General features: G+C 56.0%; 1 protein-coding gene across 1 annotated transcript in view; it reads left to right on the forward strand.

Moving 5' to 3' along the window:
• The window catches only part of CFAP99 (cilia and flagella associated protein 99), a 41,535-nt gene that overhangs the window by 9,797 nt on the left and 16,033 nt on the right, over positions 1 to 15,705 (forward strand). Inside the window, exons 2-10 of the mRNA XM_087434811.1 lie at positions 227 to 371; positions 1,622 to 1,716; positions 6,191 to 6,303; positions 7,032 to 7,209; positions 10,528 to 10,608; positions 10,886 to 10,960; positions 11,930 to 12,001; positions 12,246 to 12,337; positions 12,966 to 13,170. Coding sequence (XP_087290937.1) covers positions 227 to 371; positions 1,622 to 1,716; positions 6,191 to 6,303; positions 7,032 to 7,209; positions 10,528 to 10,608; positions 10,886 to 10,960; positions 11,930 to 12,001; positions 12,246 to 12,337; positions 12,966 to 13,170 — 1,056 coding nt within the window. The remainder of the gene's footprint in view (positions 1 to 226; positions 372 to 1,621; positions 1,717 to 6,190; positions 6,304 to 7,031; positions 7,210 to 10,527; positions 10,609 to 10,885; positions 10,961 to 11,929; positions 12,002 to 12,245; positions 12,338 to 12,965; positions 13,171 to 15,705) is intronic.

Below are 15,705 nucleotides of genomic sequence, written 5' to 3' on the forward strand. Positions count from 1 at the left end.
GTGGGACTGGGGTAGACCTGGGGGTGGACCTGCCCTGGGCACGGCCAGCTGCTCCGGGAGGGGGCGCTCGCTGAGCTCTCCCCCAGCACGTCAGGGGCGCCTGTCCCCCCCTTGCCCTTGCACTGCGTTGTCAGCCCAACGGGGGCCTCCAGCACCCACATCTGGAGGCTGCTGCCCTCTCCCCCGGCCCTGGCCAGCGTTCCCCCTCGGGCTGCTTCTCTTCCAGACTCTGAGCCCCCAGAGGCAGGCGTTCGTTGTGGACGTTCTGTCCGGCTGCCTGGAGTACCGGAGCTTGCTAGCCGTCGTGGTGGACGCCTTCTACGTGCGGGACGGCCGGCTCTGCCTGTGGGCCGACTACAACCTCTTCGAGGGTAGGTGGCCATCCCAGCCAGCCGAGGCATGGAGCCCACGCGTGCCCGCGGCCAGGCCTGCTGCCCTTGCCTCCTGAGTGCAGGGCGCCGACGCTGTCCGCCGCACACTCAGCAGAACAGCGACCTGACGGAAGGGCCCGGGCACTCGCTCCGGGCTGGTGCAGGGTGCCTGCTCCTGGTGTCTGTGGCTCTGCTCCCCAGAGGGCTTGCCCTGCCCCTTGCCTGCTTGATCCTCCCAGCTGCCCCATGAGCAGGTGGGCCAGGTGGGTGTGTCCCCACCTTACAGATGTGGAAACAGGCTCCGGGAGAAGGCCCTCGGGCCTTGCTGCCCCATCCAGAGCCTCCGGCCCCTAAGGGAGGCACGGCCTGGCTGAGAGCGAATGCCCCCAGAAGGCCAGCCGGGTGAAGTGATGAGGCTCCATCACTGGCTGAGTTCCTGACCCCCCCACCCTGAGGTCTATGGGCAGAGCCGGCCTCATGGCTGCAGTCTGGACTGTCCTGAGGGGGATTAAATGAGATGTCTCTGCCTGGGCTTCTTGCAGGCCATCTGCTTTCATGGGGTGTGGTGACCCTCGCGGGCAGGGTGGCCAGTGCCTCTGTGGCAGAGGTTGGTCCAGCCCCTGGACGCTGCACTGGGCCTTGGTGCCCCTGACCAGGAGGGGAGAGGGTGGGGACTGCAGGGTGCTTGGAGGTCAAGCTGGGTGGCCTGATGCCAGGGCCAGAGCCAGCTCCTGGCCCCCGCCCCCTTGCCACTCAGCTCGGGTTTCATGGTCAGGGGCGCATCGCTGGCCCACACGCCAGGCACAAACAGTGCCTGCCTCAGAGGACCCACCCAGCCCAGGGACAGTCCAGTTCCAGTGGCTTGAGGCGATTCAGTCCCTCAGAAGTAACGAACTGAAATCCAAAATAGTTTCAGGGACTTTTGGCATTTCTGAGAACTTATCAAATGAGATCATATATGTGGAAGTGCTTTGAAGCCACAGAGGTTCCCACTCGTATGAGAAGACGTCATTCGTACTGTCGGTTCATGGTCATTTTCTCGCAGGTGCCAGGTGGAGCCTGTGGTTACGCACCCTGACAGTAGGGGACCCTCGGCTCTGGGTCCACTGCACCTGCTGTGCACCTGTCAGGCCCTTAGCCTCTGGCTGACTCCCCCAAGATCAAACACTAGGGGCCCGGGGGAGGGGACCCCAGTGTCCCCTCTGTGGGATGCACCCTCCTCCCCGACTCCTGCCACCCTGTTTCCTTAGTGATCTGCTACCTGGCCACTTTCCAGCTGGACGAGCTTGGCTTCCAGGTCTTCTGCAACATTGTCAAGTCCCAGCCCCTCGACAAGATGCGCAAGGTGAGCCACCACCCCCCACCGGCCCCAATTTCTGTTCTTAAACCCAAGGTCAAAAGTCTGTCCCATCTAACGCTGACCTCTCACCTTTATGACTCATTTTAAGGAAAGAAACTCTGCTGGGTTTATTCTGTGTTTAAAACAAACAGATACCCTCTCATCGCTGCAGATGTGTTCTTCTTTTCCTGGGGAATTTGGTTCCTCGTCCTCACAGTCCCGGTGGGTGGTAACTGCTGCATGTCAGCTATTAGTCGGGATAGTAGTTTGGGCCTCTGGAACCTTCTCAGGCCCCTTCTGACTCATGACCAAACTCCAGGCCCAGGGCAGTCTCTCCTCCCTCCACTGGGGCCTGTGCAGCTTGAGGGGGCTGAGGGAGGGGGTCCTGAGCCAGTGCTGAGGATTGGCACCCTTCAAGGGGGAACCTGCGGGAGCCTGCCCCCCTGTCCTGCCCCAGGGCCTCTCCTGTGGCTGCCTGTTTACTTGTCTGGAAAGCTGGGACACCCAGGCCTCGGGGCCAGCAGGACCGTGAGGTCTGAGACTGAGGCCAGCTGCTCTCTGCCTGCCAGCTCCCACAGAGCATTGGCTGTGGGCCAGGCATCCTCTGCGAGCAGTTCTTGCTTCATCCTCATTCAGCTCACAGTTGAAGAAACAGGCACAGAGAGGTTCCATAACTTACCCAATGTCACACAGCAATTAAGTAGCAGAGCTGGTTCTTGGGCCAAGGTTTTAACTGCTAGCTTCTTCCTCCTTACTCGGCTCGGGGGGCAATCACCAGACCGAGACAGCCAGTCCCTGGAGAAGAGAGGGGAACATATCAGGCCTCAGGAGTGGTTCAGGTCCTCTGTGGAAGGAAGCAGCAAGCTCTGCAGGGGCCGTTCAGGTGGGGCTGGGGGTGGAAGCCTCCCACTCCCCCGCCTCGGGAAGGGAGACCTGGAGTAGTCACGCCTGCCTGGACCACGGCCCCCAGAGATTTAGGACTGGCGACTCACACGGCACCTCGGCCACCTAACCGGTGAGATGAGAGAGAGCGCTGACCCAAGGCAGCGTTTTATTTTTAATTACGTGTTTTCCTCTCTACATATAAACATAAGCAATTCATGATAGATAAATATCTGCCTAGTTAGCTTAAGGGGTTCATTTTTATGATAAAGCAGCAAAACTAACAGCATTTTCTGAGAGATGTTTGGAGACTACCCCAGGGGCAGCTTCCCGGGGTCAGAGGACCTGCACTGGTTTCTGCTCTGCTGTCAGAGTCTTGAAATTCTTAATAATTGTTGAACAAGACGAATGTGTCATTTTGTACTGGGTCACAGTGGTGGAGCTGGCCCTGGACTGACCTTGGCCTGCAGAGGCCGGAGAGGGCAGCAAGGGACCCCTGTGGTGCGCCCTGCAGTGCAGACCCAGGACAGATGCTCAGCATGCTGGCCACACATGGCCAGTGCATTGCCCCCAGTGCAGGTGCCTGGGCATTTACCTCCCTGGAGAGTTTCTGGAAGGAGATTCGTGGAAACGGCTCCTGCATGTTTCCCAAGGGAGCTGGGAGCTGCGGCAGGGAGGCACCCCATGCAGGGCCTTCCCCCGTGCCACGCCCCACTGGGCAATGCCAATCCCATTAGGGTCCACCTGGCTTGGGGCTCCAGGGAAGAAGTTAGCCTGGGCCTCGAAGACAGGGCGCAAGCTGCTGGGGACAGGATGGCTGCCCCGTGGCCTGCCCAGGGACGCCCCCACAGACCACACCTGGGGTGCTGTTGATACTGAACCTCTTAACGTCAGGTCCATGCCTCATGTGCAGTAGGCCAGTCACTGAGACGTTGGTGCTTGGAAGTAGAGATTTATTCAAAGTGGCCAAAACGAGAAGGCAGGAGACTAGGTTCTCTCAGATCTGCCTTAACAAAAGAAGAAAGCAGGGGGTCTTTATAGGGCTGAGGGGCTTGGGAGGAGGAGTTTCAGGGAAACAAAGGAGAAGTCCGTGTTTCTTTCACTTTAGATAAGACCTTGAGCAACCAGACTTCTTGGTGTTAGCGGCAGCTGGGGGCTGGTCATCTGGTGGTCGTAACTTCCTTGAAGGCATTCTTCTTCCCCTGCAAAACAAGCTCATAAAGCCTTGTGACCCCCGAGTCACCCCTTTGGTTAGACAAGAAAACAAGTTAGCAAGCTATAATTGTGTGCAGGCATGAAGCAAGCATTTGGACTCAACAAGCACATCCAATGGGAACTAAGGTTATTTATTAACTTCTTTTCATCTGTGTCTGTGTTGGGAACAAGGTTGGAGGGTGACCATGTTCTTATGGAATATTTACGGTCACCCTCAGGTACCCGGCTTCACTGTCACAGCGATGGTCAGCAGTGACGTGGCAGTGAGCACAGCGTGCCCAGGCTGGTTCGCAGGCAGCCTCGGTCATGGTATCCACAGGATATGGTGCTGTATGTGGCTGCAGCTGGCCCGTCACTCTGGGGGTGGCCCTAGAACAGCACCTGGAGGGGGGCCGGTGGACCCCCATGCTTACATGCTGGAATTCTCCAGACAGCCAGAAAACCCATTTCAGAACCCAACGCCCATTCCAGCACGTTCCCTGGTAGGGCTGCCCCCACCAAACCCCCAGTGAGAATGGTGGCCTCATTTGGAAGAGCCCAGTCCATAGAGAGGGAGGGCTATGTCCCTGGCTGGGGGCAACGGACCAGCTGAGATGCTGAGTGGGAGGATGGGGGGGGTTGGGGATGAAAGGATGTGCCAAGTAGCAGTGGGCCAAGACGAAGAGGAGTAGAGACCCCAGTGCCCAACTGCAGGAGTTCAACCACCTCCTTCAGACAGAAAGTGGTAGTGGGGCTGCAAGATGGACATGAAATGAGGAGGAGCGGGAGAGAGGTGACAGATTGTGGCCATGGGCGAGGGGCTGAGAAGGCCTCTGTGGGGCAGGGAAGGTGGGAGAGGCTCCTGGGGTGGGGGGCACGGTGGGCAGGGGCCAGGCTGCCAAGTGGGTAAGCTGTGGAAGGCTCTAGAAGGACACCTAGCGGCTGCCATGTGAAGAAGGGTGTAGAGGCCCAAGGGTAGGTGGGAGGTGAGGACATGGCTGGGCGGGGTAGTGGCCGGACTGGGGAGGCAGCAGTGGCGACCAGAGGCCCTGCCCTTGTCTACTGCTACCCCCTCACTCAGCCATTCTGAGTTCACTGCTGGAGTCCCATGTGCGGTGGTCTGCAGCAGCCCCAGGACCCAAGGCCTCCCCTTCCCGTTGCTTTTTGAGAAGCCTGGATTGAGGGGTCTGCAGTGGTCCCCTTGATTGGACAAGGCCCTCCAAGCTGGGTGTGGGTTCAGCTTGGTAGGCGCCCCCCATAAGGTGGCCCTCAAACAAGGGCTGGTGGCCTGAGCTTTGTCCTAGCTGTGCAGAGGGCCACCTCCTGGGGCCACAGCCACCCCAACTGACTGCCAGCCATACTCTAGAAGTACGTCTCCAGCTCCCCAAGGTGGCCAGCCTCCACTGGGTAGCTAAACTGGTCCTGTGTCTTCTGGAACCAAATCTGTTAGGCTTGAGGGCCAGGAGCTAGGAAACAGCCTTCAGAAGCCCTCAGCTGCTGGAAATCCCTGCTGTTCTGGGCCATCCCAAGGGTGTACCAGGGTCTGCCCAGCAGCAGGGCCCCACGCCAGGCACTGCCCAGGGAAACAGCCTCAGTCCCAATGCTGGGACCAGCCACACAGTGCAAAGGGCTGGATGGACGGGTCACCTCCCTGGGCCCACGCACTGGCACTGCCCTGGGCAAGGAGGGGCAGGTTGCAGAAAATGGTGCAACTCCATTCTCAGAATTCCAGAGCCTATGGGGTGGGGGTGGAGGAGGCAGGCAGCTGACATCTGTCCCCACCAAGAACTCTCTGAAAGTGGGGTGTGGGCCTTCCAGGACCTGGGGAGCTGGCTTGAGCATGGGGTTCCTACCAGCGAGAACATACCCTGCTGGGCTGGGGCACGTCTAAGACTGGGGTGGGCTGCCCCAGGTACCCAGATACCATGAGCAGAGGCCCCCATGGTGAGAGGCAGCTCCTCCAGAATGGGGGGCACTGGGGGGTTCACCAGGTGGGGGGTGTTCTGGGCCCAATGCCCCTTCAGAATGGGCGGCACTAGGGGGTCCCCAGGCAGGGGGTGTTCTGGGCCCGAGGCCCCTCCAGAATGGTTGGCACTGACCGGTTCACCAGGTGGGGAGTGTTCTGGGCCCAATGCCCCTCCAGAATGGGGGGCTCTGGGGGGTTCACCAGGTGGGGGCTGTTCTGGGCCCAATGCCCCTCCAGAATGGGGGGCACTGGGGGGTTCACCAGGCGGGGGCTGTTCTGGGCCCGATGCCCCTCCAGAATGGGGGGCACTGGGGGGTTACCCAGGCAGGGGGTGTTCTGGGCCCGATGCCCCTCCAGAATGGGGGACACTGGGGGTTTCACCAGGCGGGGGGTGTTCTGGGCCCAAGGCCCCACCGACAGCTCTCACTTCTCCCTCAGTTTCTCAGGTTCTTCTTCAACCCCTTAAACCTGTGCTCATGGATCAAGGACGAGTGGAGCCTCATCTACGAGATGGCCCATGTGAAGGAGAACTGGATCGACCCCCTGATGAGGTGGGCCAGGCTGGCGGTGGACCTGCACCCCACTCCCAAGCACCTCCACGGGTTCCTCTTCTTACTCATAGGAGCCCCACGAGGGGCTGGTAATTGCTCTGCGCTGGGGTGAGGAGGTTCGGAGAAGCCTCAGCCCGTGGGGGAAGAGGAGCCCCATGGGAAGGGACGCTGGCCAGGGGTGTGGAGGCATGAAAGGGGTCCCCGGACCTTGGGGCAGACCAGCAGGGCCCTTTCCAAACCCCTGCTCCAGGGCACCCCCACCCTGAGTCTCTGCCCCCCGCCACGCCCCACTCCCGCAGCTCCCTTTCCACTTGTCGCCAACAGTACAGCTCCAGGAACGTTCCTTTTGAATCACCAGCTTCCTTCCCACTCCTGGCTTCCTTCCCCTGTGCCATCTGCTCAGGCCCAGATTAGCTCCATGTCCCAGCTGCTGCTCGTCCTCAGAGCCCCCTGGATTCCTGCAGTGGGGATCTGCCCTGTCCCCATGCTCCCAGTGCCCCACTCACCTAGCACAATGATGCCGCTGGGCCTTTCCTTGTCTGTCCTAGGGGAATGCTGGTATTTGCAGCTCCAGGATGTGTCTGGCACAGCACCTGCATAGTAGGCACTCAGTGAAGAGCGGCTGTTGGTTCCGTTATCGCCCCCACCCTGAGGTAGACCCTTCGGATCCCCTTGTCTACCTGCTTGGGAAGTGACCCTAAGCAGCTTCTCCCACCTTTGCCTTCAAGATGGCAGCCGAAGGTCCAAGAGCTGATCAACCAGCTGGAGGGGGTGTTGACCAATCAGCCTTCTCTTTCAAAGACCAAGGCCAAGGTTACAGAGCCCAAGGAGTTCAATCTGACTGCTCCCAGGCCCTGCACCATCCCAGTGCTGGAGCCAGTCCCCATCATGGCCAAGCCAAGACCAGTAAGTGCAGGCATTTGCAGTGGGCACAGGCTGTCCAGGCCAGAGGAGTGGACTGTGTGGGCCAGTGGGGGGCTGGGCTCTTCCCAGGGCCACGGGTGCACTGGACCAGACCAGAACATTCAATGACCCCACCACATCCCACAGAGAGGGAAGCTCAGCTGACCCGGAGCCTGCCCAGTGGGTTCCTGTGCTCCATGTACTGAGGTCTGGTCAGTAAGCACAGAGTGAAGCTGTCGGGCCACGGGGCTCAGACCTGTCTGGAATTGGCGCTTGGAGCCCACTTTTAACCCCGTTGCAGTGTTCCGCTCCCTCCCTGTTAAATAGTGCATATATAGATCACTATACTCTTCTATGCTCTTAGGGCAGTGGGCAGGCCATACTGTCTGCCTGTGTGGCCTGTCCTCACCTCAGGGCCTCTGCACATCTATCCCATCTGCCTGTAGCCTCTTCCTCTCTCTCCCTCTCCCTGCCTTGCTGACTTCTCCTATCAAGCAGGATGCTTTGTATTGCAACAACAGGAAAAAGCACCTCGGTATGGCCTAGATCATAGAGAACTGGCTGACTCTCGGCTGAGGTAGGAGAGGCTTCAGGCATCGTTTAATCAGAGTTCCAGCTCTGCTTCTCTGTGACTCTCTCTACCCTAGTCCCCTCTGTGGGTCAACTTTATCTTTGAGCTAACTTCCTTCATTGTAGCAAAACATTTGGGCCTCACACCCACGCTCTACACTGTCTAGGGCAGGAGAGGATATCTAGGGCCAAGAATTCTGTGAAAGTATGATTAGACTAGCTTAGGTCTCAGTCCTACCCTTGAACCGATCACTGTGACTAGAGGTGCAGTGTTCTGACTGGTCATGCATGGGCTCTACCCTGAGCGCTTGTGGTAGACTCAGCTTCCCAGAACCAATCTGGTTCTCCAACAGAATTAAGGACTATACAGAAAGTAAGGGGATGGTGCTGGAGGTCCCAGGGTCTCAGCCCACTCCCAATCCCCTTCAGGTCTCATTACAGTTTCTCTTCCTAGAGACGCTTTCCATGAACCCCTCACCTATATCAGGTCCCTCACTTAATTTCCTTCTCATTGACCCCAGCTTCTTTTCTTGGTAACATCCATTAGATTTTATAATTGTTTAGTAATTTATGGGTCTGTTTATTATCTGTCTCCTTTACTAGACCTCGTCCATCTTATTTGTCCCATATGCCCAATGCCTGGCACAGTCCTAGCTTAGAACAGACCCTTGGTAAATACCTGTTGAATGAATGGATGGATGGATGGATGGATGAGTGGATGGATAGATAGGTGGGTGGATGGTGGGTGGGTGGATGAATGGATGGAGGTTGGATGAATAGATGGATGATGGGTGAGTGGATGGATGATGGAAGGATGGATAGATAGATGGATGGATGGGTGGGTAGATGGGTGGACGGATGGAAAACAGATGGGTGGATAGGCAATCGGATGGATGGATGGATGATGGATGAATGGGCAGGCAGATGGATGATGGATGGGTAGATGATGGAGGGTGGGTGGGTGGGTGAATGGATGGATGATCAAATGAATGGACAGATGGGCAGATGGACAGACAGATGATGGGTGGACAGATGGATAATCAGATGGATGGATGGGTGGGTGGATGGATGAATGATGGATGGGTAGATGATGGATGGATGGTCAGTGGGTAGGTGGATAGATGATCAGATAGATGGACAGATGGGCAGATGGACAGATGGATTATGGATGGACGGATGATCAGGGGCCTTGTTGTTGGGCCACCCCACAGTTACCCCATCTGTAGGATCCTCAGCATTTTTTGACCCAGCTCCTCAGGGCTCAGTGTGTTTATCTCAGGTCATCCTACCAGCTGTATCTCTGTCCCCCTCTGCATGGCCCCTGCCCAGCCCCTGCCATGCCCTGCCCTGCTCCTTAGCTATGTGCCTCTCAGCATTTGCTGTGAGATGCTGATGGACAGTCACTTCCCCTGAGGTCCACAGGTGGCTGTACTGGAACCACAGGCTTGTTCCCTCTGCCCTCCTTGCCCTGCTTCATGCCCAGGACCCTCTTCCCCTCTTGGATTGAGGGCCCACTCCAATTCACTCATTCACTTATTCAACAAATATTTATTATATGTGCCAGGCACTATACCTTCATGGAGCATGTATTCCATTGGGGGCTCAGAGGAAAAACCAGATAAGTAAAATGTATGGTGTGTTAGTTGGTGATAAATACTGAGGAGAAAATATAATTCAGGGAAAAAGGATAAGAAGCATTAGAAGGGTTGCAATTCTGGATAGCGTGGCCAGGAAAGACCTCCTGAGAAGTGCTGTGGGGTAAAGAACTGGAAGAAGTGAGCAAAGCATGTGCAAAGGCCCTGGGGCAGTGCCCTCCCTCTCCGAAGTGTTCAAGCTCAGCCAGGAGGGGCTGGAATGGAGCGAGGAGAGGAATGAGGAGATGGGATGGGAGGTACTGAGGGAGCAGAGAGACAGGACAGGTGCTGAGGCAGGGTCATAGTGTCCCTCTGGCTGCAGTGGCAGAGGAGGGTGGTGAGAGGGAGTTTTGGAGATGTCTTGAAGCAGGTGGACAGCTTTTAAGATGGACGTGGGTATGAGAGACAGAGAGGTGCTGAGGAGGGCGCCGAGGAGGACCGCAAGGCCTTGACATGGGCCGGGAATGGACAGCAGTCAGGGTCAGTGAGGCTGGGGGCAGGGAGGGCTCTCAGGAAGATGAGGGTTTCGGGTTTGGACATGGTGAGTTTCCGATGCCTGTTAGACGCCAGGGGAGAGGGCACAGAGTTAGGAGTGTGGAGTCGAGGTTTCCAGGCTGGCTCTGCCCTGCCCGCCCATGGACACTGCTCCTTCTGTGTTGCCAAGTGTCCTCCGTGACTGGACCCAGTGGATGCTCCTCAGGCCACTCTGGTCTCTGCAGTATTAATGCTGTGGGCCCTCCCCTTCACTGGCAGCTCATTTTTCTGGGGTCCACGACACTCACCGGGCCTCACCTGCCCCTCCGGCCACTTCTCCTCCATCCCCTGCCCCGTCAGTCTTCCTCTGCCTGTCCGTCTGGTGTCCGGTGGGCCTGGGCCCTGTGCTTGGCCCCCTTCCTTCTTGCTGTGGCCTGACATCCTTCCATCCCTCCCCCAGATGACTGCCAACACCCAGCAGGTCCCAGTCAGAGCCCAGCGGCTTCCCTTCCAGCCCTGCTGCTCCTGGTGCAGGCACCACCTGCCCTTTACCCACCCGCAGCCGGCCACCAGCCCGGCGCTTCTACACGCCCCTCCAGATTGCACTGCTGACCACGGGCTCTTCCTTGCACCTCCCCACCAGGTCCCCAGAAGCACCTACCAGCTGCCCAAGGAGCAGCAGCTGCTGGAGATGACCAAGAGATATAATCGCTGGAAGGCTGAGGTGAGCGAGACATACAGGACCCCTGCCTTCCTAAAGACCTCTGGGGTGGGGGCGGTATGTGAAAGGGAGGAGAAGCAGGGGGAAGAAGAAGAGGGGGGAGAAGGAGAGGGAGGGGAGGAGGGACAGGGAGGAGGAGAGGGAGGAGGAGGAAGAAGTAGAAAGGGTGGAGGGGGAGGAGGAGGAAGAGCGGGGATCTGGTCTGGGCCTTCGTCCCCGCATGGCCCAAGGACACTGGGTGGTGGCCGGTGGGGCCGGAGCCGCTTGTTGCTGCTCGCAGGAGCTGCTGCTGAGGGCGAACATGGAGGAGATGCGGTGTGCGGTGCCCAGGTCCCGCGGGGAGCCACCGGTGCAGGTAACGCCCAGCCCTCCACGCCCTGGGCTGGTCTTCATGGTGGCGTTTTCTCACGTCCCAACGCGGTGTTAGCGTGGAGCCTTTCCCGGCCGGCCATGGAGGGGCAGCTTCCCAGTGCCGCCAGGACGTGCTCCTGGAGCCAGGCTGAGTACAGGCCGAGTGGGCAGGTGTAGACACACCTCCAGAACCACTAGGAGGAAACATCTTGCTCTGTCTGGGTGTTTCCAGATTTTCCGTACTGAGCATTTAATATTTCTATAAGAAAAAACCCAAGGTATGTTTGTCAACAAAGAAAAGGTGAAGGGAGCAGGACAAGGAAGGCTCGTTCTCTGTGGACACTGGCTCAGGAGGAGCTGGGCCTGGCCACCACACTCCCCACCATGGCCCACCTGGGCTGCAGTCGGTTAGGGCAGAGATGGGCCCCAAACAGCTGGGGCAGGCCAGGGGAGTGGGCACCCCTCAGAGTAGCATGCCCCAGGGGAGCTGATGGCTGAGTTCCTGTGGGGGTGGTCTTTACCAGCTGCTCCCCCCACTGTGGCTGTGGTGCCCACCCTGGGGGTGTCAGAGCAGCAGCAGGCTTGGCAGGGAGCAGACAGACTTGGGGAGCAGCCTCGGAGAGGTCATGGGGGCTAGCCCAGGGGGCAGCTTGGGAAATGGACCCCAAGCCCCATGGCCAAACTGCCTTGACTAGTAACTGCTGTTCTCAGGCCCAGCAGGCCCTGCACCTTCCCTGCCCCTGCCTGGGTGGCCCAACGCCCCCACAGGGCTTGGGAGGGCATTGGAAGACAGAGGTGCTACCCTGGGGGGCCTGTGTGCAGGGGCGGGCTGGAGGGGAACACGTGGATGGGCAGCTAGAGTTAGGACAGAGGGGCGTGGGCCGAGCCTCCCAGGGGCGCTGCACCCACTGTTCAGCCAGGGTATGTTTGCGGGCACCTCGCAGGCACAGGTGCCAGGTCCCAACTCCTGCAGGACTCCAAGAAGAAGCTGCAGCTCCAATTCCGGCCCCGAATCCTCAAGACTCCAAAGCTGACCTTCTACAGGGTGAGGGGTGCTCCTGACCAGTCAGGGCGGATGCAGGGTGCCCGTTCCAGGTGTCTCTCCCTGGAGTGCCTCTCCAGAACCCACCTCCTGGCCTGTTCTGACCCCAGGGCTTCGATGGCTGGAGCTGGAGGCCCGAGGACGGCCCCACCCTTGAGGCAGAGGGAAGGACCTGGGCAGGGGGACACTTGCTGCTCCCGAGGCTCCCCTCACGCCCCACCCAGCCGGCCCCTCCTTTCTCCCGCAGCCTAATGATGATGTCCCGGTCAAGCTGAACACTGCCGCCATCCTGCGAGAAGGGGCCTTATTCCAGCGGCAGGTGGAGAAAGAGCTGCAGAGGTGAGGGCAGCAGCTCCCCCACCTCCCCTTCAGAGGAGAGGGGGCAGGTGCTGGCTCTTCCTGGAGGGGAGGAGCTTGATGGGCAGGGCACAAGATGGGGCCTGGAGGCCTGGGGCAGGGGGTGGGCCAGTGTCAGAGTCGCAGCTGCATCTTAGAAGGATAGTCTCTGCTCAGTGAGGGAGATGCTGAGCAGGAGGAGGCTTCGCAGAAACCTGGCCCCCTCCCTCAGAGGTCACCTCCTCCCCCAATCCCTTCCCAATGCCCCCTCCCCTAGTCCGCCAGGGCTGTAGACCCCTGTGCTGGCACCGTGACTTGGGCTGTGGGTGGGAGCTTGAGTGGCTGACAAGATGCATGAGAGACAGACAGATGGACAGAGGAATGGTGGGTGGACAGACAGGTGGGCAGGTGGGATGGCAGCTGGGTGAGTAGATAAACAAGTGGATGAAGGGAGGGGCAGGAAGACGTGGCTGAAGGGTGGCTGCACAGGACGTGGACAGTTGATGGGTGGGTGATATGGCTGGTGTTGAGTGAAGAGCAGCCCACACCTGTGAACCTTGGCCTCCTGGTGGCCAGTACAGGCCCTGATCACAGGAGGAAGCCACCCTCACCTCTTTCCCTGTTTCCCCAGAGTGGATCAGCTTGTGGACGGGGCTGGGGACTTCTCTGAGTTCCTCGAGTGGCAGAAGAAGATGCAGGCAAAGGACCGGGAGGAGCAGCTGGCTGCAGGCGAGTGCCGGAGGCTGCAGGGGAAGCTTAGCCACGAGGAGGCTGTCCTGGCCCGGCAGCACCTAGTGCAGGAGAACAAGCAGAAGGCCGACCAGAAGAAGGAGGAGGTGATGTGGCCATGTGGGAGTGGCTGGGGGTCTGGAGGGCGACTGGCTGGCCATGGGGCTGGCCACTCCTGTGGTCATTGGCTTGCAGGCTGATCTGGCTCATTTCCTCCTATGACATGTAGAGTGGCCGCAGTTTCTTTGTCCCCACCTCGACAGGTGGGGGTTCTGGCAGTGTTTCAGATCGGCTGGCCAGCACTTCTGGTCCAGGCTGCCCCCTGCCCCCACCAGCAGGGTCAGTTGGTCCACACATCCACACATGAAGGAAGACCTGAGGTCCTGGGAGAAACTTCCGGAAGGCTGACATGTTTGCATATGGTATCCTCTCCCACAGGAGGAGGGTCTGTGCATGTCCACGTTACCACTTTAGAAGCTCCAGACACATCAGTCCTGGCTCTTTCTCCTCCTAGGACAGATGGCCTAGGAAAGCCTGTTGCTTCCAGTGGGCCATGCAGGGGCCTGGACAAGGGAGGAGCCCGCTGGGCCTGGAGGCCCGGCTTCAGCTCTGTCTCCCCTTAGATATGTGCCAATGAGGGCCAGCAGTCCAGGGACACGCTCGAAGTTCACTCAAACTACTTCTTCTGAGACTCATTTGTGTCTATTTGTACTTAATGTTAGGGTTTGCTTTTCCTTTTCAGTTTACTTTCTTAAAAATGTGAAGTCAAAACAACATGACAAATAGACTCAGAGACATCTCACTTCTCGTAAGTCTCTAACTTACAGCCCATTTCCACCTACCCCCATAGGTCCTTATTTTCATTAATTTCTGGATTATCTTTTCTGTGTTTTTTTCTAAGCAAATATATGTGCTTGTTTATACACACTTCTTACTTCCCTTTTTTCTTACATAAAATGTCACACCTTGCTTTGTCTGCAATGAATAATGTGCAAGTTTTTCATATTTGTGGAGGTAGATTTTCAAGGTAAACTTCTAGAGGAGAGATTGCTAAGTCAAAGATTAACTGAACGTAGGGCTCCTGTTTTGTTGTTCTTGTCGTTGTTATTGTTGTGGATCTGCAGTTTTATTAGACATGCCACATCATCTTCCCCAGGGCTTGCACCATCTCTCCCCAGCTGAATTCAGGAATTTTCAGGAATTTTTCCCAATCTTGTAGGTGAGAAATAGTATCTCGGTGTAGTTCTGATTTGCATTTCATTTATTATGTGTGAATTTGAGCATGTTTTCATACATTTAAGAGCCATTTCTATATCTTGTCCTCTGAACTATCTGTTCATGTCTTTTGTCCATTTTCTTCTTTTCCAGCTTTATTGGGGTATGATTGACAAATAAAATTCATATATATTTAAGGTGTGTAACATAATGATTTGATATACAGGTACATGTGAAATGATCACCACAATCAAGCTAATTAACATATCCATCACCTCATATGGTTACCTTTCTCGTGTGTGTGTTGAGAACACTTGAGATGTACTGTCTTAGCAAATTTCAAGGATAACATACTGTAGCATTAACTATACTCACCATGCTGTACATTAGGTCCCTAGAACTTATTCATCTTCTAACTGAAAGTTTCTACCCTTTGACTAGCATCTCCCCATTTCCTCTACCCCCCAGCTGCTATAACAACCATTTCTACTCTTTGTTACTATGAGTTCGACTTTTTTAGATTCCACATATAAGTGAGATCATACAGTATTTGTCTTTCTGTGTCTGGCTTATTTCACTTAGCATAATATCCTCCAGGTTCATCCGTGTTGCTGCAAATGGCAGGATTCCCTTCTTTTCTAAAGCTGAATAGTATTCCATTGTACATATGTATGCCACATTTTCTTTATCCATTCATCTGTCAGCAAAAACTTAGATTGTTTCCATATCTTGGTTACTATGAATAATGCTGCAGTAAACATGAGAGTGCAGATATCTCTTCAGGATAGTGATTTTATTTCCTTTGGATAAATACTTAGAAGTGGGATTGCTGGGTCATATGGTGGTTCTATTTTTTATTTTTTGAGGAACTTCCATACTGTTTTCCATAGTGGCTGCACCAATTTACATTCCCACCAACAGTGCACAGGGTTCCCTTTTCTCCACGTCCTTCCCAGCACTTATCTTTTGACTTTTTGATGATAGCCATCCTGACAGGTGTGACGAGATATCTCATTGTCACTTTGATTTGCATTTCCCTGATGATTAATGGTGTTGAGCATCCTTTCATATACCCGTTGGCCATTTGTATGTCTTCTTTGGAAAAATGTTTATTCAGGTCCTTTGCTCACTTTTCAATCAGGTTATTTTATTTTGTTTATTTTTTATTTTTTTGTTGTTGAGTTGTATGAATTCCTTATATTTTTTGGATATTAATCTCTTATTGGATATATGATTTGCAAAAATTTTCTCCCATTCTGTGGGCTGTCTTTTCATTTTGTTGATTATTTCCTTTGCTGTGCAGAAACTTTCTAGTTTGATGTAGTCCCATTTGTTTATTTTTGCTTTTGTTGCTTGTGCTTTTGCTATCAAATCCAAAAAAATCATCACCAAGACCAATGTCAAAGAGCTTTTCCCCTATGTTTTCT

Source organism: Ceratotherium simum, chromosome 8 (assembly GCF_057802395.1).
Source record: "Ceratotherium simum simum isolate JZ-2026a chromosome 8, ASM5780239v1, whole genome shotgun sequence".
Lineage (NCBI taxonomy): Eukaryota > Metazoa > Chordata > Mammalia > Perissodactyla > Rhinocerotidae > Ceratotherium > Ceratotherium simum.